This window comes from Dermacentor variabilis, chromosome 1 (assembly GCF_050947875.1).
Source record: "Dermacentor variabilis isolate Ectoservices chromosome 1, ASM5094787v1, whole genome shotgun sequence".
NCBI classification, from domain to species: domain Eukaryota; kingdom Metazoa; phylum Arthropoda; class Arachnida; order Ixodida; family Ixodidae; genus Dermacentor; species Dermacentor variabilis.
Window position 1 is genome coordinate 81,028,318 of NC_134568.1, and position 24,281 is coordinate 81,052,598.

General features: G+C 50.0%; 1 protein-coding gene across 3 annotated transcripts; it reads right to left on the reverse strand.

Moving 5' to 3' along the window:
- Positions 1 to 1,350: 1,350 nt before the first annotated feature.
- noc (zinc finger protein no ocelli) lies at positions 1,351 to 23,009 on the reverse strand. Of its 3 annotated transcripts, none has more exons than XM_075690566.1 (2): positions 22,669 to 23,009; positions 1,351 to 5,981 (listed from the first exon to the last, which is right to left on the reverse strand). In XM_075690566.1, exons 1-2 carry the CDS (start codon positions 22,726 to 22,728, stop codon positions 4,593 to 4,595), a joined length of 1,449 nt encoding a protein of 482 aa, XP_075546681.1. In that variant the 5' UTR covers positions 22,729 to 23,009; the 3' UTR covers positions 1,351 to 4,592. The 3 variants fall into 3 exon arrangements, with proteins under 3 accessions (XP_075546681.1, XP_075546673.1, XP_075546688.1); XM_075690558.1 differs by lacking the exon at positions 22,669 to 23,009 and adding an exon at positions 17,612 to 17,764; XM_075690573.1 differs by lacking the exon at positions 22,669 to 23,009 and adding an exon at positions 6,457 to 6,679.
- Positions 23,010 to 24,281: the final 1,272 nt, after the last annotated feature.

The window sequence follows — 24,281 nt, forward strand, 5'->3', positions numbered from 1 at the left end:
CTCTTAACCGAAGTTGGGGCCTTGCGAACCTGGCTTCAACCCCCATCAACCTACAAAGCCACACGAGCGAACCTGCAGTGCCGTACAGCAGAGTATTTGCCGAACCTTCGAAGTGCCTTACCGGATCGTCAGCCATGCAAGAATTTGCACCTTTTAATTAAAGTCTGCGTCTCTCTCTCGGGTATCCGCTATACAAACGCTGCACATTGCTTAGCGCGCGTGATCAATCCGAACTCTTGTTTCTTCTTTCTTTCACTCCCCCAACTTCCTCCATACGTAAGGTAGATGGTCAAATTCAAATAGTCTACTTTGCCTCCTCGCTTTTCCTTCATTCCATCTCTCTCTGGGGAGAACAGTAAGCAAATATGTGTTTTTATTTATTAAGAACTTTAAATATTCGTAGACGAGCCACAAAAAAGTACTTACTCTTGCTTTGGGTTGCCCAGCTGGTGCAATTCAATTTCTACAAATAATGGCCACTTACCTTTTGGGGCATTTCGAATGTGTCTCAGTGAGTGGTACTTGATACGCACCACTGACACTTCCGGATTATGTCGGGCAGTAATCCTGACAGGATTTGCTGACGATATGCCGTACAGAGTTTTGGGGTCTCCGTAGGTGCATGAGAAAGCTGTACTGCATGGATGAACATTGCAGCTTGCAGTTCAGCATGCAGCAAGCATGCGACAAGTTTGCACGTAGAACAAGTCGCTGGGTTTCAAAGACGAACAGTGCCACTGTAAGGACAAATGTAATGTACCTCACATGGCATGAGTTGAAAGTGTGCACAGACATCACCTCCGTCCCGATCTCGTAAGCCCTAACACTCGCCCTAGCTAACGCCTTCGAGCAACGCTGAGCGTCATTACTTGATCAGAGTAAGGATGCCCAGCGTCATTGCTCTGAGCGAGTGAGCTAGCTTGCTAAGAAATTCCCTCTCGAAAGAAAGGCCAGTACGCTTGCGGGAGAAACTGCGCCATATAATGTTTAACGTGTTGTCGGGTTACAGCTTGCAGTTCAGTGATCCGTAAGTCAAGTTTTAATTAGGTAACATATGGCCACACGCTGAGTACGCTTCGAACTTTCGATGTGGAAGAAGCGTTATGGTTACGGCAATTTTGGGACATGGAAGCAGGGCGTGAAAACTAAAACAACGGCATCATCAGTCGCCTGTTGAGAGATCCTCGTTTTAGACTGCCATGGAAAGCGTTGAGCTTTGCAAACTATTGGTCCTTCTGGAGATGGACATAGCTCCATCCACGTCGCCTTGTAGGCACGTGCGGGAGCTGTACCGCACTTTCTCGCTTACAGCCAAGAAGAGAGGACACGATAAGAGAGAGACGACAATAATCCAGGTTTCATCAGTGTCATGTATTTGCAGGATCATCGGCATCAAGGAGTATGTACAACAATAAACAAAATAATACAAACAAAGACTATCGCGTGCGCATTCCGCACGCGCGACTTCAAATATATTAATGTACACGACTCGATCATCTCACACAAGCGAAAACAATGAAAAGTAGCCACGAACTTTCCAAGAAATTGCGCAACACACAAGACGAAAACGCGAACGGACATATTTCTGTACAGTATATATGTTACAATCCTCCCACAAGAATAAGGACGAGACGACGCAATTGAAACACGTGATGTCTCAAAATAAAAATAAAATAAAGACTGAGTGTTATTTTGGCAACACGCTTTGGACACCCTTGACTTAGCATTTGACGTCAGGAGAGATCACACCGCGTATAGGCATGCTATAGTGCAAATCGAGCATGCATTCTCCTTTGGGAAGCGCTTCCCCGTTTAACTCCCAGAGAAGATAAAACATTACACTCCAATTCCAACATTCTCAAGCAACAAGAACCGTTGTATCCCTGTGTGCGTGGTGTGCGGCACCGAACACGAACCGGCCGCACGTGTCTATAGTTTTCATAGTTTTCCTGTCGAGAGGCGCACCTCTATTGCGGCAGGGCTTTACGCGCTCTTTTTCAGCTACAGGCGCCGCCAAAACAGCAGCAAGCCGGGGAAGTGAAACTACTCAGGCAAAGGCTTAGTTACAAAAAACGCGACGCTGGGGTTTGGTCTTGGAGGTTTCATGGTGATCTACTCGTTCCTCTTTTAAGTCGGCGGCTTCTCTCTTTTTCTTTAATAAATGGTTTTTCCTCCTCTCCCTCAGTGGACACACAGCGGGATTCGATTTTCCAGTGAATATGTAGCTTTAACTTTAAAGACGCTAAGCTGTAAATTGCCCGATTGCCCGACAATGACACATTGCAAAACCAGTGGAATGACGCGGGACCCTTCGCGAGTAACAATGGTTAACAAACCTAACTGGTCCCACCTACCCTCTCCCAACCCTTTCCGATTTTTTCCTTCTTTCCTTGCATATCCTAAGCGTTGCAGTGCGGCGTCTTCCTTAGTACACGCCGATCAGAGAGACCGCACGTACCACTGGAAATATTTTTTATTATCTGAGGAAACGACACCGGACCGAGGAGCGGTGAACCAATGAACGACCATTGCCGTTTTGTCGTAACGGTGTGCGCCCCGCGGTGCAACCACTACGTAGGGGGCGCGCACTCACAGCCGCGGGCTCATCGCTCAAGATAAGCATCGAGAGCGGCCACACGGAAAAAAAAGAGGCCCAACTCCCAGGGAGTCGTAAAACGCAGCGGCGCGACGAATATTTATAAATCGCGCGCCTGCAGCGCTCTGCTAGCACACAATCTGCCATTCGGATCACGCGATTCCCCTCGCGTATGCTAATTCCCTCTCCCCTTTTCAAAGAAACGCTTCATTTAGATTAGCAAGGCCATCGCGTCGCGCCGAGCTAGGCACCATTCGTCAACCTGATCGATGGGGCAATCACGAAGATGCCCCTCGTAGCTTCTTTCTTTTTTTATACATTGAAACATGTACCAAACTGAAAGCATTGCTCTTTTTTTTTTCTTCCTTCTTCCTTTCCTTTTGTTTTTCAATTTTCTACCGCACATTTTCCCCCCTAACGTTTGTACTCTCCAGTCCTGCATGTACGCCGTTCGGAGCGTGCACGAAATCACCGCCACGCTGGGATGAGCCGGTGACCGGAGAATAACATTAGCGCTGGTATAACAAGACAAAATGTGACACATTTAGAAGTGACGCCAGCGATGGCAGTGAACAAGTATATGAATTGAGCGCCTGAAGGCTTTTACGTAGCGTCGATATAAATTCGTGCAAATTTGGTGCAGCCTGTGAAGAGTGAGCATGCCTGCGGCGACACTGCCAGCAAACGTACATCACAAATGGTTTTCTTTTCTACTTAAGTGGAAACGAACAGAACACCAGCTAAAATAGATGCAGCCTTGTTAGGCCGCGCGGCCCGCTATGGCGACATAACGAAACCCACATCGTGAAAGTGAATATGCGGGGGAAAAAATAAAGAAAAAAAAAAAGCAAGCAGGAAGCGGCGATCAACTGTCGTTAAGGTAGAGCCGACGTGAGAAAATTGGCGCCTGACTTGCAGGCATAGGCCGTCGATGATGAACAAGTGAGTAGTTTGCGCCTTTTGTGAGAAGGACAACGTTCCTCGTCCCCGTCGTTCATTTTGTGACGTGGCTTTAAACGAGCAAGTGACGTAGCTTGCCAGTGCGAATGCCGATTGCATCCGCGCGGTTAATCGAAATAGGGCGAAAACAATAAGAGGCTGCATTCATATTGACTTAATATCTTCCATCCTTTGAAGATGTCACGGCATGAATGACAATCGGTGCGCCACCTGTACTAGCATGCCGCCGACAGAAAAAGGTTGACAAGGGAGACAAAGGTCGCCGGATACAGCGGATGTTGACAACAGCCAATAAAACGGATGTCCACTGACGTATTGACAGGCGCGTGACCAAAGACAAGAAGTGTTTCACAGCTGTTAATTCTTTAGTTGAGCCATTCCGGTGAAACCCAGCCCCACAAGTGACGAGTGTGGAATCGCAAAAGTGCGCAAAGTACAGTCGCGAAAGTTTAAAAAAAAAAAAAGCTGTGACAACGTGCAGGTGACGTGGAGTACATTTCCAAAATCACACGACGCTTTCGAGTGCATAAATCCTACAGGCGTGACATTATTGCGAACAATCGTGTTTAAATAGAGCCAGAACAGCCCGTCGGATGCCTGCCCGTGCATTTCCGGTTCAGTCTTAGCAGCAAATTCACCAAAGGGGAAGAACTGCATATTGCTTGCATATGTTACCGGCACAACGAGGCCTATCGGTAAGTATTTCCGTAGCGATGTCTTTCGGACAAACTTCTATTGGGGCCTAAACAACACGTTAAAAAAAATGAAGAGGGAGACCAACGAAAGACAAGCACTGCCGAGCAACGCGGGGCACAAAGCCATGAAAGGCTCGACAGAGATCGTTACAAACTACGCTCGGGATGAGAAGAAAGCCGCTCAGAGTCCAAGTGAGCTTCAACGCATGTGCGCACACAAGAGTCCACGTGAAGAACTTTCTTACAAGTGAGCAGCCGTATAGAGAGAGGGTAGGTGGGAAAGGGGTAATGGCACTGCACTGGCGAGTGTCCACAGGCCACGAAAGAGTAAGAGAGCGTGTTCAGGGGTGCACAGGAGGTCCTAGCCTCTGTCCGTAGAGTCCGTAGGGCGAGTAGTACATGCCGAGCGAAGGGTGAGGTAGCGGCGCGAATGGTGTGCCGGGGAAGGTCGGTATTGGCGGCTTGTACGGGTGGTAGCGCGCCGAGAGGGAGCCGACGGGGCTCAGGCTGGTCGGGTAGGTCCTGCGAAGGCCAGCCGGCGTGGTCAGCGATGGTGCCGTGCTGTAGTGCAGGTGGCAGGCGGCGGCTGCTGCACTCAGGCTGACCGACGGCACCGACAGGCTTGGCGACAGCAGCGGCAGCGCGCTAGAGTCCGTCACCGACAGGTTGGTGTGGGTGCGCAGATGCTGTAGCAGCTCCTCAGAGGTGGAGAACCGCTTGCCGCAGTACGTGTCGCCCACCATCCAGCTACACACGTTGGGCCGCGTCAGCATTGAGTGCGCGGCGGCCGCGCCTGGGTAGAGGGGCGAGCCGAGGCCGCTGGAGCCCATCCCAGGAGGTACCAGCGCCGGGTTCAGGCCCAGACTCTGACCCAGGCGGTCGTGCGAGCACTGGGTGCAGCCGCTGGGACAGACACCCAGCTGGGCGCTCTGCATGCTCATCTGGCAGTTCGTGCAGAACGGGTCGCGGCAAACGGGCACCAGCGAGGTGCCGCCGCCGGCTGTCTTCACCCGTGCGTAGCCCACGTACGGCGACAGGGGCGAGCCGACGGGGTAGCTGCCCAATTTGAGAGCTTGGCTCGCCAGTGCCGCGCCGGGGAACGAGCCGTCCATGCCTCCTGGCAGATGGCCCGCCAGCAGCGGCGAGCAGCAGTTAGCCAGCGGGTTGAGCCCCTTGTAGGCCGCGCTCAGAGAGGTCAACTGCGACAGCGCGTCCTTGTCGCGCGCCAGGTCCAAGCCAAGGGCCGCGGCACCGCCGTAGCCAAGGCCGCTCAGCGTGTTCTGCGACGAAGGCGTCGACGATGACGAGGAGGTAGTCGTCGTGATGGCCGTCGCTGAACCTGAAGAAGCATCAGACTTGGAGTGACCGCCTTCGGAAGCCGTAGGCGAGGCCTTGCCGCTGGAGGCAATGGACGCAGCGGGCGACGAGCTGGCGACCCGCGGCGGGGATTTGGACGATGAGGAAGGGGACTTCTTGCCGCCGCCGACGTCACCATTGGAGGCGGAGTCCTCCTTCTTCGCCGACTCGTAGGGCTTGAAGGACGGCTTGTCGTCCAGCTGGCTCGATGAGGACGTCGAAGAAGAAGAGAGCGACGATGACTTGCCCTTGCTCTTGTCTTGGTCCTTGGGCTTCTCCAGCGGTGGAATTATGGGCTTGATGTTGGGGTTGTCGGCGCCAATGTTGCTGCATGTCTGCGCCAGCAGTGCCAGAGGGCTCTTCTTGGCGTCGAGCTGCGAAAAAGCGAAAAGAAAACATAAATCATGGCGCCAATGGCTTGCTGGTGGCTAGCAGTAGCAATATAATAAAACTGGCGAACACAGCCAAGTGGAGCACGAACAAGGAAACAGGATAAAGCGCTAGACACCTGTTCGCCACTTTTGCCAAGAATGTATGCAGCATGTCTAAAGACGCAGGACAAAGCATCAGGTCTTGAGCTTTAGCTTGCGACCTTGTTTAAAATCAGCCCAGTCTCTCGCTTTGACGCTTCGCCACTAAAGAAAACTCACGAAGGAGGAAGAGTCAAAGCACCTAGCGATTGTGGAGGTAGAATGAAAACGAGCGATTCTACAGCTGCGGCTACACGAGCAAGTTGCCACGCACGTGACTTCGTAGTTCGTACGTAGCACTCGATGTGATTAATACAGATTGTCCGTCAAAATGAATAAGAGAAGACACACGAAGTGCGCACACAATGAAGTACGATACCTGAATACTAGCCATCCTTCTAGATGTCGAGTGGAGCAGTTTCTCCTTTCCCTAAGTGCTTATCAACTTCACTCATTCTTGCCGTCAACATAACACGACAGCAGCGGAGGGCGAAGGAAGACGTTCCGATCGGATGAGTGGAAGCAGTGTGACGGCAAAGACTATAAGCAGCGTGCGTGAACCGAAAGAGCTCGGTCTATCGCACATGACCTGAGCGCTAGGAGTAAATGTCGCGGCGTCGATCGCCTATACTTCGCTTGGTCTTTCGAAGGTACGAATAATAAGAGTGCAAAACAGCCGGACGCCCCAATCCATCATAGGTTTCTCGGAAGCAGGCGAACATTTGCGCGTGCTTTGCAACACATGTGCGCCGCCTCGGCGCGAAACCTTTGTCTCGGCCGCAGAAATGTCCCGCTCCTGTCACTCGCCGCGTCGGGAGTGTTAGTGCGCATCCCCAGAGACAATGAAGTGCACGCATTCGACAACGCACCCGTCTGGAGCCTTCGTTTCTTTAAGCGCCAGGCCTGATATGTCGCTACCTTCGATAGCCGCGAAAAAATAGCGCTTGACACAGTGGCCGGGTGTACGTTATGAATACCCCAAGAACTATTGTTTGATTTATCGTCATCAGATTTTCTCGTTTCATTGACGTACTATATATCATTTGCATTTAAATCTGCGTTCTCTGACGCGGTGCGAACGAGAGACAGTGACCGTTTCACAGGGGGCGCGGTGGGAACGCCACTTGCCCACCACTGCACTGCCTGCTGAATAAGCTGGCAAGGCCAATCGCCCCGCAGACTGTGGGAATCATCGAACTAGACATTTCCCGATACTCCTCCGCAGATGCACTCCGCTCTATCCAAAGAATCGCAATAATTTAGTAAGGAAATCAGTTCAGGCCAACTGCTTCTTCCAAGTGAGCGACATGGCAAAGCTAAATCCCCTCGATCACTCACCTGTTCGTAAGGCTCTCAAATTATTTAGAAGAAAGACAATAGGCTTTCAGTCACAGGATGACGCATACGGCTAAAACTTGACAGACTGGCAGCGCAGCCGTGTCGAAAGAGAAATAGCAAAACCTTAGCTGCACGCCGATACGAGGTCATGTTACCGTGTTTCGCAGGAGCCATAGCTGTATGTGATTACATCGTGACTCGAAAACGGATATACTGATGATATATTGTAACCATTCTGTTCCTATTCTTTTCTTTTTCGCGTTTCGTCAGGCCAGAGCGGCGCTTCGCCTAGCTCACCGGGATCGGCTGGCAGTGAGTGGTGCACGATAAGAAAGGAAGAGAATCGAGTGATAGGAATCCTTACGTTCTATTGGCCATTGTTTAGCCTTGGAGGGAGCGGGGGGGGGGGAGGCTGTTTCCAGCCTGTTCTTTCTCTTCTTGCTACGTATCTTTGTACGTTTCAATAATAATAATAATAATAATAATAATAATAATAATAATAATAATAATAATAATAATAATAATGCAGGACCTGAAGCTCATGAAAAGTAAAGAAGAACATCTTATGCGGTTAGAGGTACGCCGGCGACTGTCAACTCGTCTTTAAACGAAGTCTGAAAGGGGAGACATAAAGAAGGAGCACACATCGCAATGCATATTTATTGTGGATCGCTCTTGCATGACACGAATCGGCAAAAGAGTCGCAGAGAACGAGCTAGGACACCTCGAATGAAGGAAGACCGGGCAGAGGAAAACCTCAATGAAAACCAACACACAACAAGCGCCCGTTGTGTGCCGCGTCTTGTCACCGAGCGTCGTAGTCTACGAGACATGAGGCGACGACAAAGCTGGATGTGCACTGCGAAACGCGACCGCTGCTGTTGCGCTCACGCAAGACAGGAATCGGGCGACGTGCACATCCACGGCTCCGAACGGAAAACAGTTCAGTTTTATTGCCTTAAAGGCTCCTTTCTGGGGGGAATTACATAGGGGTGGGTTCTTTAGTTATATAACGAACAAGCAAGGAAGATTAATTACCATTTAAGATGATCATCAACACAATCTTGAAAAGTAGAATACGCTCCATCACGCGAAGCGCAAAGGCTGCGTTCGATTCTCAGAAGCCCTCCATCACATTGCGCCGCTTTGTCCCTTAAACCTTGCACACGACAACGGACAAATCGTTAAACTGCTAACGGCGCCACTTCTTTTTCTTCACTTTCTCGCTGCCTCTTCGCCAGCAGTCTTCTTGCTGCAAGAGGCCTCTCTCATTGTGCTCCTCGCAGTTCTGAATTACCGCGCGCATTGCGACAAGAACGACGCGGTTCGTGCCAACAAAGCCGCGCGCCTCAATAGCGAGGAGTGGCGCGCAGATTACATTCTTGGAATTTTGGATCGCAAAATAGACCTGAATAGACAGCGCCTGCGATTCATGACGCATGGTCGTGATATATGGGGAACAATATGAGGCCGTGCGCGCCTCTGCCGCACATTCAGCGCACTGTTTCGCCGCACAATGCGCCATGCAACAGCGCGCATATGCACACACACACAGACAGGCACGCGTAACGGGCGCAAGAGGCCGCGCGCCGCCCCCAAGAAAAGTGGACCTCCTACAAATTATTTTAGGCGATATTTTTGTCTCTGCCGGAAACATCGCAAAATCCAACCGTCCCGTCTTTAAGAAAGTAACACCTGGTCGGTGGTGAGAAACGCATACAAGGAGCATTACCTGCCAGCAAGCGCAAATGCGCGCTATAAGCGTCATAACTGCGTGAATGCCGTTCATGATATCTAGAGCCCAACCCTCACCCATCCACCGTCAATATAAAGGTCTCGGCGTATAGACATACGTCCAACATAGCGCTTCCTATTTCCGTGAAAGCGGAGCGATTGTCACGATGCGCAGAAAACTGCCGCTTAAACGGTTGCGGAAAAGGGATATAAAGATATAAAGGGACAAGGCAGACACGAAGACTACAGAGCACATAGGCAAAAGTCGAAGCCAAGCATAGCGCTACCTGTTATTTTTGTTCGTTTGCCCTTAAGCAGTTTGAGTTCGCAGCCTTCCTTCACAGTGTTCTGACCACCACCCTAAAACACAATATACTTTTTTAAGACTTCGCGCAGGTTAATCGACCGGAACAATCACTAGTTGAGCTCCAGTTGCCTGTTTTAACTTGCTCATGAATCTACAATATGGCGCGATGATAAGGCGCGGCCGTAGAAGGAAGGCCTCATGTGTGCTCGCATGCGACCGCAGTTACGCATACCAAAGTGGCCATGTCAAACACTTGGTCGACACCAGTCCAGACCCATCGGGGGAGAAGAGCAGCGTGTTCGAGACAGCAATAGGAAAACAGAACTATAAGAAGTGTATACTGATGACGGCGCTGATCCTTATTTGACGTTCGCGGGATCAGGAAATATAAAGCAGTTTCCCATATGCGATGGCGTTAAGGGATTGCAAAAACCGTTATTGTAAGCGGCTTATCCCTGAATACCTTGGCAAATCGAGTCTAAGCAAAAGTCTACTTGACTGCGAGCTCCTTCTTGTACACCAGCCAAGTGCAAAAATGTGCACTCCCTGTGGAGTGCAGCGCTGCTACCCATCCCGGTTACAAACGACAAAGAAGAAGAAAAAATGAAACACGCGCACAGTTGCTCAAGAGCCCATCGCACACGGCTAAATACGGTGGTCTGTAACATTATAAGTACTATACACGTGATGCACCAGTCTCGCATAGCTCAACACCTGCTGTTTCTCTGGATGACGAAAGCTGAGGCTCCAAAACGCGGCCACTGTTAAACAGAAATCGCTAGCAATCGAACATCCATTACCATTACGTCAAGGTGCCGAATCGTAGGAAGACAGCTTGCCTTCTTACGTTCAGATAACTGACATGCCATCGCAAATGCTCAGACATGACGTGTTCGATTCACTTGCATAACGCTGTCTACACATACAACTAATAAATGCGACACGATGCGCACGTCCTCGCGAAAGGGTAGCGGTCATCGCACCAATCGCTATGCACATTGGAGTGTTTTGGTTGAGCGTCCTGACGGTCCGCTCCGCCCCCGAGTTGCCTCGCTAACCACAGCGGAGCGGCGGGTGATTTTCACGTTTTAGTTATGCGTTTAGCGTAGCAGAACGGACGGATGGATGGATAGATGATATGAGCGTCCCCCTTGGAACGGGGTGGTGGGTTGCGCCACTAAGCTCTTGCTATTATATTGCCTAATTTCCTACCTATGTTAAAAAGAAAAAAAAGAGAAAGAAAGAAAAAAAAACACGATAAATTCCCGCGGCCAAATTTTCTGAACCCCTATTGTGAACTTTGTTTTTGTACGCCTCCGCTGTTCGTCGTTTCCCTATTTTTCTTCCACCAATCTTTCAATCGCTTATTACTAATCTCTATTGCAGACATGTTTACTTTCCCCCTGCTCTCGCTGAACCCAAGGGCTTCAACGAGGCCAGAGGTGCCTAAATCGACCGCTGGGCAGATATCTTCACGTTCTAATAAAACATTCTCCATCGTTTCCCTAGCTTTGCCGCAGCAAGCACATGCTTCTTCTTCCTTGTTGTATCTCGCTTCATAAGTGCGTGTTCTTAGGCATCCTGATCTCGCTTCGAAAAGAGCTTCCCTTTGAGTTATCGTAAACTGCTTCTTTCCTGATTTAGTTATTTCCTCTTAAGTAGTTACTCATAGCAGTCTTCTTTTCCTTTGCCGCCACCCATGAGATTATGTCAGCCTCTTTGATTTTCCGCTTGACGTTCTTTGTTGCCATGTTACTTACTATAGCGATCGCGTACTTGCTGGTAAACTTGCTAGTTCTTTTCCTCCACTGTGAATGAATGTTTTTCCAGTACAAATACCTGAACACTCTCCCGGTCCATTTAGTTTCTTCCATATTCCTCTGTCGCTCTTCAAAATCAATTTTACTGTGAGCTTCCCTCACTTCAAAACTTGTCCAGCCCATATCACCCTGCACAACTTCATTTCTAGTCCTCCCGTGAGCGCCAATGCGAGGCGTCCCACTGACCTTTGGTTGCCATCGAGTCCTGAATGCACTCCTGATTTCAAGCACACCTTTCGTAGTTTCACCGCCGTCTGCCCAAATTCAGGGTAATGGAACAAATAAAAGCACTCATTGATCGTTTTTATAAAGTAAAACGAATATATATAAAACTTATTTGGCCATGAAGTATATAGACGTGCGCTTGTAATGCGCTACCGGTCCATTTTATCCAGTGGAAAATAAAGCGTCGTCTTGGGAAACGCCACGTGATAGCCAGCGAGCTCGCATTCCGCATCCAATCCAATACTTTCCGACACCAATGCGCTGCACAGCGCGCACCACATCCAAATGGGTCAGCACTTGCAACTTCGCTTAGGAAACATAAACCTCCGTCTGTGCGAAATCGCTTTTGTGGCTTGGGCTGCGCAGGCGAACATAAAGCCGCGGTTGAAGTGCACGGCATGGTCGAGAACATGTCACTGGAGGCAGCCATCTTGGAAAGGGCGAGGCAAGCAAGGTGCCTCGATGTAAGAGAGGGCGCGCGCATCGACCACCCTCGCTATCGAAAGACGGCAGCGACGCTCCGCTCAGGCAGCTTGTAAGCGGACCGTGCTTCTCGCTCCGCTAGCCAGCTTGTGACTAAGCGGAGGGCGCATGCGCATTCGCACTTCAGCTCCGCTGCTGAGCGGAGCGTAAAAACGCCGAACTAAAGCTCTATTATGATTGCCTGGCGATAGGGAGGGAGCCAAGACCTCACAGGCACGCTTTCGTATCTGCGTCTCGCAATGTTAACAAAGAATGACTTATGACGTAGCGAGAAGAATGACGTAGCGCTTATTCCCTCTGTTATCCTTCATTCTCGTCTGTGATTGGTGCATTGCTTGCATGCGATGTTCTAAATGGCTAGATGTGACATTTAACATATTGCAGAATAGTTGAAAACTAGCGCGCATGCGCCAATAATCCGGTTGGATTTTTGCCCGACGGCGTAGTCGTAGCCAACGGTGTTTTAGAGTGTAGCACGGCAGTTGCGTAAAAAGGCACACGGCGCTGTGCTATTTTGTATCAGAAGTTCTGGAAGCGAGCAGTGCCTCGGCCAATGAGGTAGGCGAACACATCGAAATCTTTTCGTCTGCGTTTTACCGCCTGCTACAGACGCTGTAGCATCCGAAACGTCCGTCTTTACGCAACACTACGCAAATGTGGCGTACTAGCAGACATGCGAATTATATTCACCTTGCGCAACTCCCCTCATGCACCTGTGTTCCTATACCTCGAAGCCTTGGCTCCGCTGAACGTTGCTTATGAGACGTCATAGTTGACTCAAGGCAACATTTTTTAATAGCGATATGCAGCCCGTGGGGTGGGGTGGGGGGGGGGCGAGCCCCGAAACGGCTGTATGGCCAGGCCGTCGATGCGAACACGCAGCCGGCGTCGGCGATACGCCACAGCAACAAATGTTTCGGCGCTGCAACTAAAGGCCGTACTTACTTGAATGCTGGGGCTTCTTTTTATTTGCAGTACACTTTGCAGTGCCATTGGGTTTGTCTAACTGAAAACAGTTCGCCCCGCTTAATATGCGCACCTACGCCGCGTCGTCTAGTTGGCGTTTGCTCGTTACCGTCATCGCGTACTGTACAAAAGCGGTGAAGTAAAATATCGATGCAGTGCGCAAGCAGGCTTTCAAAGCGTACGGAATTCTTAACGCATCACCAGCGCTAAGGCTGTGGCGCCATCTGCTAAGATAAAAGAAATTTTACCCCTGGGCATCGTCTGTGCAGGAAACAGCGTCAAAACAAATAGCTGATATCAATAACGACAAAACATACCTAATATCCTGCTCTCAGTGTGAGATCAGACTAAGCGATGGCTGCTTTCACCATTCATTTCTGCCGTCGGGTGGAGATCAAGTAACAAGCGTGAATATGGATCGAAGCAGGCGCATGCGAGGGATTATGTGAGACGCCATAGCGATTGGTGTAAAGTTCAACATGCACAGCGTTGAAGGTTAGACTGCACATATTATGCTGTTTATATAATATACCTTGTACTAGAAACTAAACGAATACTTACCCTTTGTGCGAAATAATGTATCTATGAAAGTAATTATAATGCATATGAAAGTAATCACCCAATATTCCTATTGGTCTGCATGCCCTGATTAGTTTCGAGCTTTCTTGGGGGTGCTTCCATATAGTGACGCGGAGGAAGAAGCAAGCAGAAAAGGAGGAGTGGCGCTACCTTGAAAACTTATAGTAAGTGAGATGGCAGCGCCGACGGCGGAAATGACGGTCGAAGCGAGTGGCAAGCATTTATAGTGAAATTTGTAGACCCCACAATAGACAAGCACGCAGAGAAGGTGGACAGACGAGCGCTTTCCTTCTCTGTGTATGTCTTTCCTTCCCTGTCTATTGTGCGCGCTACAAATTTCACCATGAATACTTACCAACTCGCCTAACTATCAGTTCTGCTGCAAGAGGCAAGCAAACTATGGCCTCCGAGACGGCGTGACGCGCCATGTGAGCGAGCTCGGAGGCCAGTCACAGACCAAGCTTCCCGCGTTGCCATTAGTGAGTGCCTTGTCCACGTGGTTACCGGAACAGCTGATCGCTTTCACGTGCTCCGGTCAGGGCAAACAGTGCAGCCTTGAACGCCGTCATTGGCAATGGTGTTTTCGTCTCTCTTCGGCGGCGTTTTTGTCTCTCTGCTTCAGCTTCAGCAGCAGAAGCTCTTCTCTGTACATAGAGAAATATCTGCCGTAACTACAGTGTACGATAATGAAACGTTGTGCACCAATACTCAAAGACAGGGAGTGCCGGAGTGCACACTAGCGAGCACGGCGGCTGCTGATGATGCTATGTCACTGGTGCTACGTGTTTCAGTACAAACAAGCAAAATACTGTACACATTTGCGCTAAAGCTAAAAACCCTTCTTATTAAGCTTCAGAACTACAAGACATTATGGAGTAAAAACAAGTGTTCTGTTAGTGCAACATTTTGCAAAATCGGCCTGCTAATTTCGGGGCCTTTAAGAAGGAAGGATCTGGCCACGTTGCGCAAAGTTTGAAGTAATTCGAAGACTAAGAGTATCTTGTGGTTGAGAGTCGTCAATGAAACTCGCTGAGCGTCGACGCCGAAAGTCCGTCGAAAATTGGTTCCTTGTGGATGGGCCTCAATGCTGTCCAGCCCAGCGTGACGCTCTACTTGCAGGCTTATTACATCACCTCACAGGCACGGAGCAGGCGTCGCGGGCTTCGCGCCCATGTCATTCAGCTGCAGCTTTTCAAGACATACATTGTGGCGAAACATTCTTCGCGGAGTCCCTGAGATAACCGTTGGTCGTTGAGGTTTTTGGATGGTCCGGAAACGTTTTGAAGGAGTAAAATTAAACTGCGGCAATTCTGGTGACGCTGATTTCAACCACAGCGTATAAAAAATTTAGTGCAATGACGGGCTATGTGCTACTCACTGTTGATGAAGCAATGACGTTGGCAACAACATAATCATAAACAGTGAATCTTTACTATACCTAGACATCAACGTGAAAAAAAAAAAAAGAACGTTTATCGGGGTTCGTTGCTGCAGAAATCGTCGCTGCCAGGGCTGCTGCCTGCCGTCCACTCTCCTGTGCTTCTTAAGGCTAAAAAAGCTCGCTAGCATGTTAATTTTTGACCAAACGTGGCGCAGCGGAAAATTACATTACGGATAACAAAATTTGCAGTGCGAAACACACAACTGTCACCATCGTTAAAACGAGGCGTAAAGGTGCCTGCTGGCTTCCACACCTTCAGCTTACGTGTCAGTATTGAGCTGTATGAACAAACATTCTCTCAGCTCTTCCTGTTGCTTCCAGCGCAGAAACAGCCACGACACCAAGACTGATGCGTGCTGCATATCTTACCTTAACAAGCGAACATATTGGTAACATATCAGTAGAGTAAATATCGCTTACTGACGCAAACACACCTTATTTACGTCTAACCAAAGAAGCTGCCATTTGCCTGCAACAGTTTTACAATAAACCAATCCATCACGGACCATACGCGCGTGCTGGAGAAACAGCAGCGCAAATCTACCCTATATGAAGGCGGTGAATAAAAAAAAAAATAAAGGAAATATAGAAATACGGCCATTCGCTTTCTGCAGCCCATGGTCTTGCGCGCTGCGATTGTCGTTGTCTCCGTGCCTATCTGCACATTATTGCACAAATGAACGAAATTATAAAAGCGCACAATATATACTTAGAATAACAAGAGCTTGCCGAAACCGCAAGCTATATCCCTCGCTGCGACGCGCAAGCGGGACAGCTAAGCATAATTTTCATCTTCATAAAATCAACTTGGAAGATGTTGAATAAAATAATGAATACAGACGTGCGAGCAAAAGAAAAAAAATATGTATTTGTACGAAGCATTTCCTCAGTTAACCGAAACAAACAAACAAATAAAATGACCCTCTCGCTCCTATATCTAGCGTCTAAAGCCCTCAGACTTGGCAACGGAACGACATCTCGAGGTCTATATCATATGATGCCATTTTTGATGACAATCCGCCTTCGCTCTTGCCACTGAATATAATCAGTATGGCATTAAACTTCACATCTTTCCGGCGACAGCATCAACACATTATTCAAGCTTTAGTTTTGCTCTCTACGCCTGCCCGAATACAAACTTTTTTTCTTGTTTTTAGTTTTGTGGAGGAATCCAATAAGCACCACGACATTGACATCGAGCACGACACACAAGACACTCAAACAGCTACTTCCTCTATCTATAGGCGGCACTCATTCCCTCGACACCCGACACGATTTCAAGTTAATTCACCTGCGATCTTTCTGTCCAGCTCCCGTTTCCGATCGGCGACACTAGCTACACTACCGCGATAGTCGCAGCGAGATAACGCCAGATCGCGCTATCAGGAATTGAAATATATTCAAACCAAATTAAGATAACGCGGTAACAGCGGTAATATACAGGCGGCAGCGGATTCGCTAAGCTTTATAAAACGGATGACCTGTTGGTAACTCCTCCCTTGCTTTGCTCCGATCGCGCGCACACACACAGGTGTGTGTGTGTGTGCTCGCACCGGGAACAAAGCGCCAGGTGCGAGCTACCACCGTATAGTTTCAGCTATCTTTTCGCGAACTATAATACAGTAGAGAGCAATTTCAGCGCGCGCTGTTTAGCTTCCGTTCGCAACCCTTGCGTGTCATCACGGGGTGTTGCGAAAGCTTCAGTCGCGCGTGGCGTTAACTCGCGTTCAAAAGCGCGCAATATATTTTCCCTGCTTCGGCAAATTGGTACTCTGCCGTCATCATAACTACCGTATTTACACGATTCTAACGCGCACCTCTCACCCCACCCACCCTTGCTTCTTTGGCTAAAAAGTGAGTTCAAGTTTGCATGCGCGTTGCAATCGTAATCAAGTCTACTCAACATCAAAAACGAAACCGATTCATACTAAAACGAATGCAAGGTAGCTAGCTGCACTGCCATCGAAAGGACTTTTTTTTTTCTGCCTTAATTTGCGCTCGCCATTTTCCAGTTTGCTGAACGTGTGGCATTTCTAATGGATTAGATCAAACTGAAGATGACTTTCTGTCGTCGATAAACCGCGAAAATGAGGTGTCGTCGGACTCCGATAGCGACTAGCCGCTAAGACTCTGCTGTGTGCGCGTCTGTCTGCCTTTGCATGTTCCATAAAATTGTTTGAACACGGTATGCGTCGACTCAGGTTTCGTTACTTGATGTGCGCAGTAGCATCGGCACAGAGTTATATCTTTATGTTGGTGATAACAGAACTGCGCGCTACAAATCGGGCGCGCCATAGAATCGTGCAAATACGGCACTTAACGAGTGCTCCAGTGGGATAATCGAAAAATAGTGAAAAGAAGCGGTAGCAGCGTGTGAGCCTTCCGACCAACAGATCAAGCGGGCATGCAGACTAATCTCTACCAACTCGCGTCAGACATCGTGGTGACACACGATAAAACGACATTAAGGGAAACACAGCTTCCGTCAATAGTTGAACGGTTGGTCAACTTGAGAGGTGAATAACCTAAGTACGCGAGCGCAAGAAAATTATGTAAAAAACACCTATACCGCATACACCTAAAATTATTTATAAACATATGTAAAAAAAAGTCGTATTCGTGCATTCGAGAATCCACTCACATCTGACGAACCCAGTGAGCAGACGGGGACATGTGTGCGACCTATCATTTGCATCGTCACAGTGCACAACGCGCGCTTTGTGTCCCGCCTGGTCCCACAGCAGCCCACGGCTTCGCCCGCCCGAGGCGCGAGCGCCATCTCTTGCCAGGCGGTGAGATGGCGCGCGCAGCTCGCGGGAGCACAGCGGTGACTTGCGAGATTTGCTCGTCAGGAGCGCAGGACACCGGGCTGGTATTGGTGAATACCTTCGAAGCATCCGCTCTCCAGGCATGGCAAGGGCGCACGGTTCACCCGCGCAGAATGCGCGCTGCCCGTACCGCGCCTCGTCATGCGACCCGCACAGCAATGATACGTTACGGCGAACATGCAACGCGCTGTTTCTCGGCAGGACAAGCGTCCTTTGAGGCTGGCCGCTCGCTCAGGCAAGGACCCCACGGAAAGCGGCTAACGGGCAGCCACTTTTGTGAAAATTGTCGCGACGATGGGAAGCCCGTTCTCAGAGTCATTACGGGGTCGAAACTGATCTTCGCCGAGCGGAAGGAAGGAGGAGGAAAAAAAAAAAAAGGACCCAGTTTCGGAAGAGCACATTTTCATCGTCAAGAGGGGGCCCCCTGTACGCAGCGGCGGTGCAATCGCACTGCGAGCAAGTCGCGGCGTCTCTTTCTGCGGCCCACGTGGTCCTCCCAGCATAGATGCTACGCGGCTACAAAGAGCACTTTCAGCACTCGTAAGATGCTCTTCTGAGCAAGAGTATATCGACCAGAGATTCCGCGATAGTGCCGACTTTCCACTCGGCCTCTGAATGTAACTGGAAATTGCGCACTGCAGTCCAGACTTCGTACTGCAAACTTTCCTGTACATTTGTAAATTTCAGTTTGCGCGTCTTAATTACCACAAAATTCAGACATTTGATCACACATGCACGGCCTGTAAGCTTGCCGCAACTTGCCTACGAACGAGAGTTGCTCGACAAACAGACTCAATCCGCATTACTAGATGTCTTTGCAAGCGGTACCGAATGCGCCACTATTGTCCTTGTCGATCTTCTACACAGTTCTGTACCGCAGAAACGCGAAACAAGTCTTTTCAGTGTTCCATAAAAAAAAAAAAAAGTCGCAGTTTATAACGCACGAAGAAGCGAATAAATTAAGCAAGAAATTGAACAAACGACAAAATGAATGAATAAATAAGAGACCGCTCGACTAGATACTTCGAATTCTCAGAGATCCGACGCACAGCTACTCCATAAGGAATGAGGTAGTCCCGGAGTATTTGGGCGTCAGAATGTGGAGAGGGGCGTTTCTACGTTCAAGGAATTACCACGGGCGGATGACCCCTTTGGGTGACGTGGCAACACGCGGTATGCCTTCACGCTCTTTTTTTCACCCACAGCCCGGCGGCCTGAGGCGCTCCGAGCGCGGGCTTCCTCGGACCGCGCGTCGACAACGCAAGCGCGCCGACAAGAAAAATCGAGTGGCGCCAAGCAGCGGCAATTTATTCAAAGCGCGGACCCCGGCTGCGGGAAGAACAGGCACAGGAGGACAGCGGGGGCTCCCGATTAATTTGCACGACGCCCTCGAGCGCGTGGCTTAATCGTCCTGGGCTCGACGATGCGTTCGCTTTTTATACTACAGTCGCCTTTCCTTCCTTCCCTTGTCCCCACAACACTTCTCTCTTCCCGTCGGCGACCTCAGCCACGGCGTTAAAAGCCTTGGCTATTTGCGTTCGACGCGATGGTTGCCTGGTCAACTTGTCATATGTGCGAAGGAGCCCGAACAGAGTTCCTACGGCGGTGCCAAACGGCCGGGGCGTTTCGTGTGATGAACAAACAAAAAGAAAATACGGGTGAAGGCGGCACATAGTGTACGGCGAAAGAAACTGAACAGCAACACGTTTCTTTTCTTGTTTAACATGGGAGTTATTTGTCACACAAGTGGCTATCTGGAATAGAAGATAGGCCTCGTAGAATTCATACCTTCTTAACATATATAGGTAAGAGTCGATTCCGGAAACTACTACTGGGCTACGATAGAAGCTCACAACGGCACATAATGCCGCAGCCGTGCATGTTCCACCGATCACAGGCAAGGGCTTTCGCCGGTCCGAAATATGGATGCGTCGTTATACTGTGAACGTCACGAAGTAAGGCAATTTCCTAACCATGGTATACATACCAAAGCGTTATTACAGACGCGATTAAGTTGAGACGTCGTGTAGGAGGCTGCAAACACCGCGCACAGACGGCGAAAAACGAAGGCCGATCGCTGCGGCATCAGTTAACTTGCAGAAAGTCTGCCATTACACGCATTATACAACTCAGACATTATATTTTCGATAACGTGTCAATATTCGTACGCAAGACGAGATAGCCTCTCTAGTCCAGCTTACTGCGCCCCATTTCCTTCCTCAACAAACAGCGCTCTTCACTCCCAAAAAAAAACAAAGGAAAGCTAGGGAAATCGAGTAGCAGGCCCTACAGAGCAATGGCGGCGGCACGCATTACTGGCTGTTCTAAAATTCCAAGCGTGCGCCATGATATTCTCAATCATGTACTAACGAGGTATGAGGCAAAGCCGTAAAATGAATGCATGCGCCTGTTCGCAGACATATGCGCTCACCCACGATACTGCGTGTGCTCAGCGAACAGCACGTTTGGCGAGTCAATAGCAAGTGTGGTTGACGGCATTGAGGCATTCAATTTTTTTTCCTTCTTTCTCACACCTGTATAAGCGTGTCATTCAGTGGACGAGCACGGGCGCGCGCGATCTTCCATAGAACTTGGCCTATTTGGTGCCACACGCAGAGACGGAGGAGGACATTAATAACAGGCGCCATCAAAAGGCGTCGTTACAGACGGCTCGCGAAAAGGCGCTGCTCACTTTTCGCGCCTGCTGCTCCGCAGGCGGCAGTAATTCACCCGCGACAGGTTCGTGCGCGCCGACTGAGCGCGGCATAATCGGACGTCGACCGGCGAAAAATGCGCAACCTCGTCAACGCGCGTGACGTCAACGGGCTCGAGGCCGTCGTGAACGAAAAACTGCCGAGCTTGTTCGAGATGCCATTCGAACGACTCTAGTACTTGTGCATCAGGGGAACAAAGCAACCGCCGGTGTCTCAGTTGTGACACGCAGCGCCGATTGCGAACGCGACAGCTGACTTGTATTTCCTGTGGCTTTTACAGATACCCGTACTCGTCGGGCAATGTTCGTTAAACATAACAAACATTCCCTGCTTAACTTGGCAATCATGACATGGCTTGCGTAACGACACTGACAGGTAGCAAAACCGTAAATGAGGGATCCTCGCAAATAACCAATGAAAGACGCGTCGCGCAGTGCCTCGTGAGTACGTACACAGTCTTAGTTGGTTATGACTGTGTACGCAAACATAAGGGAATATGTGGGAAGTAATAACTGCGGCACACACGCCACAGGAGTGCAGATTTTTGTGCTAGTTGGTTAGTTGCAATAATTGAGGTCATAGCGCTGGATTCAGACGGACAAGAAAGACGACAGGACGCGGCACGCCCGGGTACGTGGCACGAAAACACACGCAACCACTGGATTCAAGCGCAGTGGCAAAGGAATTTTGCGCAAGTGCAAACGCTCCCGTATAATGCTCAGTTTCGCGAAGACCGCAGGGAACCGCGATGACCACACGGTTAAAAACAGTGCAAAGCTACGACTGCAACAGGACCACGCGCCAACTTCTCGGTGCGTAAAAGTGTAACATTATGACGTCGCCATTAGGAACGGGGTGCGAGATATGCTGTCACTGGTGCCAACTTGTTTTGCACAACATTATTAAATGATAGTTACCAACTCATCTTAACTGTGATGATCCTATCAGCAGATACAGGGTACTTGCACAGTGCACGCCTCACAAAAGGGTCGCGCGTATTTCGAAGTTGCGGCCGTTAAATTTTATACCAGTTTGCAGGCATTAAACAAACGAGCGTGCCTGATAACAACCGTGCTGCATGTGAAGCCGAGGTAATAAAAATGTTTTGGTGAAGCCTCACTTCTCTAGGCCGGATTCGGACTTTCACAAAGTGGCAAGCGCACTGCTCACGTGGACGTATTTCGATCAGTTATTTATGTCTTCCTTCTTCCACTTTTAACTACATAACTGTTGCGTCAACCCTAAGCGATAACCAAAGCACGTCAAATTATCTCCATTCATTTACAACCAGTAAATTACACCAACGCTGCAAGTAATTCGCGTTCTGCACGATCTCAAAACGGTCGCGCCAATTCTAGACAGCTGCTATTATTAGTATCATGGCTGTAACCGCGTGCCAGCAAGAGGTAAAGATTATTATTATTATGCTTGATTATTATCTGGATCATCACTAAACGTGTAAATGTCGTCGGTGTAGCCGGACAGCACCGTTAACTCTTTGCCAATTAAACATTCTTTTTATTCACTACAAATAGTTCTGAACAAATTAGTATGCAGTTCAGCGAAGGTGGCGATGCCGCCTCTATCTTACCTTAGTGAATCATGATATAGCACGCCAATAGGCCAAATACGGATGACACGTACACGCAGCGAAAGAACGTCGGATAGTACGATTTGCCACCGCACGACGGCGCCACCGCACGGGCACGGCGCGGTCTTCGCAAACGCCGGCGTGCCGTGGCCTCGTTGGTTCATTTTAGAGACAATGTGTACGCGATGATAGTTAAATATGTACCTGACACCAGCTCCAGTCACAACAGGAGCACCGCAACCAACATACGCCTTTCACAGAGAGCATCACGAAGACACAGGGCTATCAACGAAAGCAGCTGGGGACGTGTTTCGTACAGTCATAATTCGAGTAATCCTTTGGAAAACTCGAGTTAAGACACATAACAAGCAACGTAATAATACAGCAAAAAAGCGCGACTGTGTTCGTAGTTTTATATTATCTGACTGTCACTAACGATGCAAGCAACACGGATGGTGTCAACGTCATCGGGTCGGCATACCTGATGATGTTGCCACACGGAGAATGGCCCACAAAAGACCGGCTACCAACGAAATACGTTTCATAATTTAGGAATGCCACTCACCGTAGTCGGAAGCGGAGACAGGAACTCTGGCCTCAGGTACTGATTACTTGAGGTCAGCATGGTGATGGGTCATGGAACCCAGACGAAGGCGATGAGCAACTTGGGTCGCACGCGATGACCGGAGCGGTTGCTGACGGCGTTGAGTAATCCGCGGGTCAAATAATCCAGCCTCCGCGGAGGCGAGTGTCCTGGCGAGCGGTGCCTCAGTCAGAAGAGAAGCCCTGTACGTTCCGCCTCAGCTGAGCAAAAAACGGCGCGAGCGCTGCGAGATCGCGCAGTCGAACAGCGAAGTCGAGTACGGTCCTCACACCAGCGAGTCGCGGCGAGTTCTGCGCGTACGACGCGTTCGCCGGATCGCGCCTCTCCGGGCGGGGACGTCACGTGCGCGCGGAGCCCCAACATCCGGTGTGCCGAAGGAGGAGCCAACGCGTGACGTCACGCCCATCAATTTCCGGTTTCTCCTTTCCCCTCGCGGTTCCCCGCGGTCGGCGCGGCCAATGGAAGCCCGGTCGAGCTAATGATCTGGCGTCGGGCCAGCTGTCAACTTTTACAACGCTATCCATCAGCCCGTTGTCAGAGCTGCCAATCAGGCATGATTTATGTCAGCTTTTGTTGTCAGAGCCGGGGCGGTCTTTCTTTGGCGAGTTGCGGCAGAGGAGGGGAGAGCTTTTCTTTCTCCCTCTTCTCAGCGGCGAGGCGGAGAGTGCCCACAGCCGCCGCGGCGGCTCCTCTCTTTCGCGGATGAATGCGTCGAATTGAGAAAGAGAGTTGTCCGCTCTCCGGGTATTCCTCTTCGGTCACGCTAATCTTTCAGAATCGCATCATTCGCGCCGGAGAAGAAAGAACCAGACGCGACTGTCATGGCGACGATCGAGTGGCCGTAGAAAAAGAAGGCGCACCGCTGCTCCGAGGCGAAGGGTGACCCTCGCTGGATGGGCGCGACGCGCCGGACCACCGGAGACGATCCACCCGTCTCCTTTGAGCACGCGGAGCTGTCTCGCGCGCGCCGGCAAGGTGTCCTTTGTGCGCGCGCCTAATGACCGCGCGCGCGCTTTTCTGGCCCCGCCGGACGCGGTGGTTAGTCGCGGATTAGCGGGATAAGCAGATCTTCCTATGTCGATCCCGTGATCCGGGGGATCACCCGCGGCGCGTGTGATCGTTGTCCTTGTGACAGTGGGCCGGCGGCCGCCCGCTATTCCCCCTTGTCCGTAGACCGCGTCCACCTGTCATGGGAGCCTTTTGTTCAGCAACAGATTAGCCTCGGCTCTAAACTACGATAAGGAAAACAGATTATTCTCCACAATTTGAGATACTTTCACGCCCGAGATCAAGATAAAACAGCATTTCTATGCGTATTGCAAAGTCTACCGATCTTATTTAACCTGAGATCGGAAACTTCATTTTATTGCGATAGATGGGACACTTCAAGCGCATTTCTGCCATTGGTGTCGCCATGAGGTTCCGTATAAAGTCCAAGAGCGATAAAATCATCGCCGCGCGCCGTATGTGTGAGTGACAGCGTGCGAGGGTGCGCGGGCGATCGCGGCTCAATCTCGCGCACGAAAGGCAGGAAAACCGGGAGGAAGCGCGCCGTCTTCCGCCGTAAAGCCATG

Coding starts and splice junctions, on each gene's coding strand:
- noc (XM_075690558.1), bottom strand. CDS start 17,749: ATGGCGCTCGCGCCTCGGGCGGGCGAAGCCGTGGGCTGCTGTGGGACC. Junction 5,982..17,611: donor GCTCACTGGGTTCGTCAGAT/GTGAGTGGATTC, acceptor GCTTTTTCGCAG/CTCGACGCCAAGAAGAGCCC.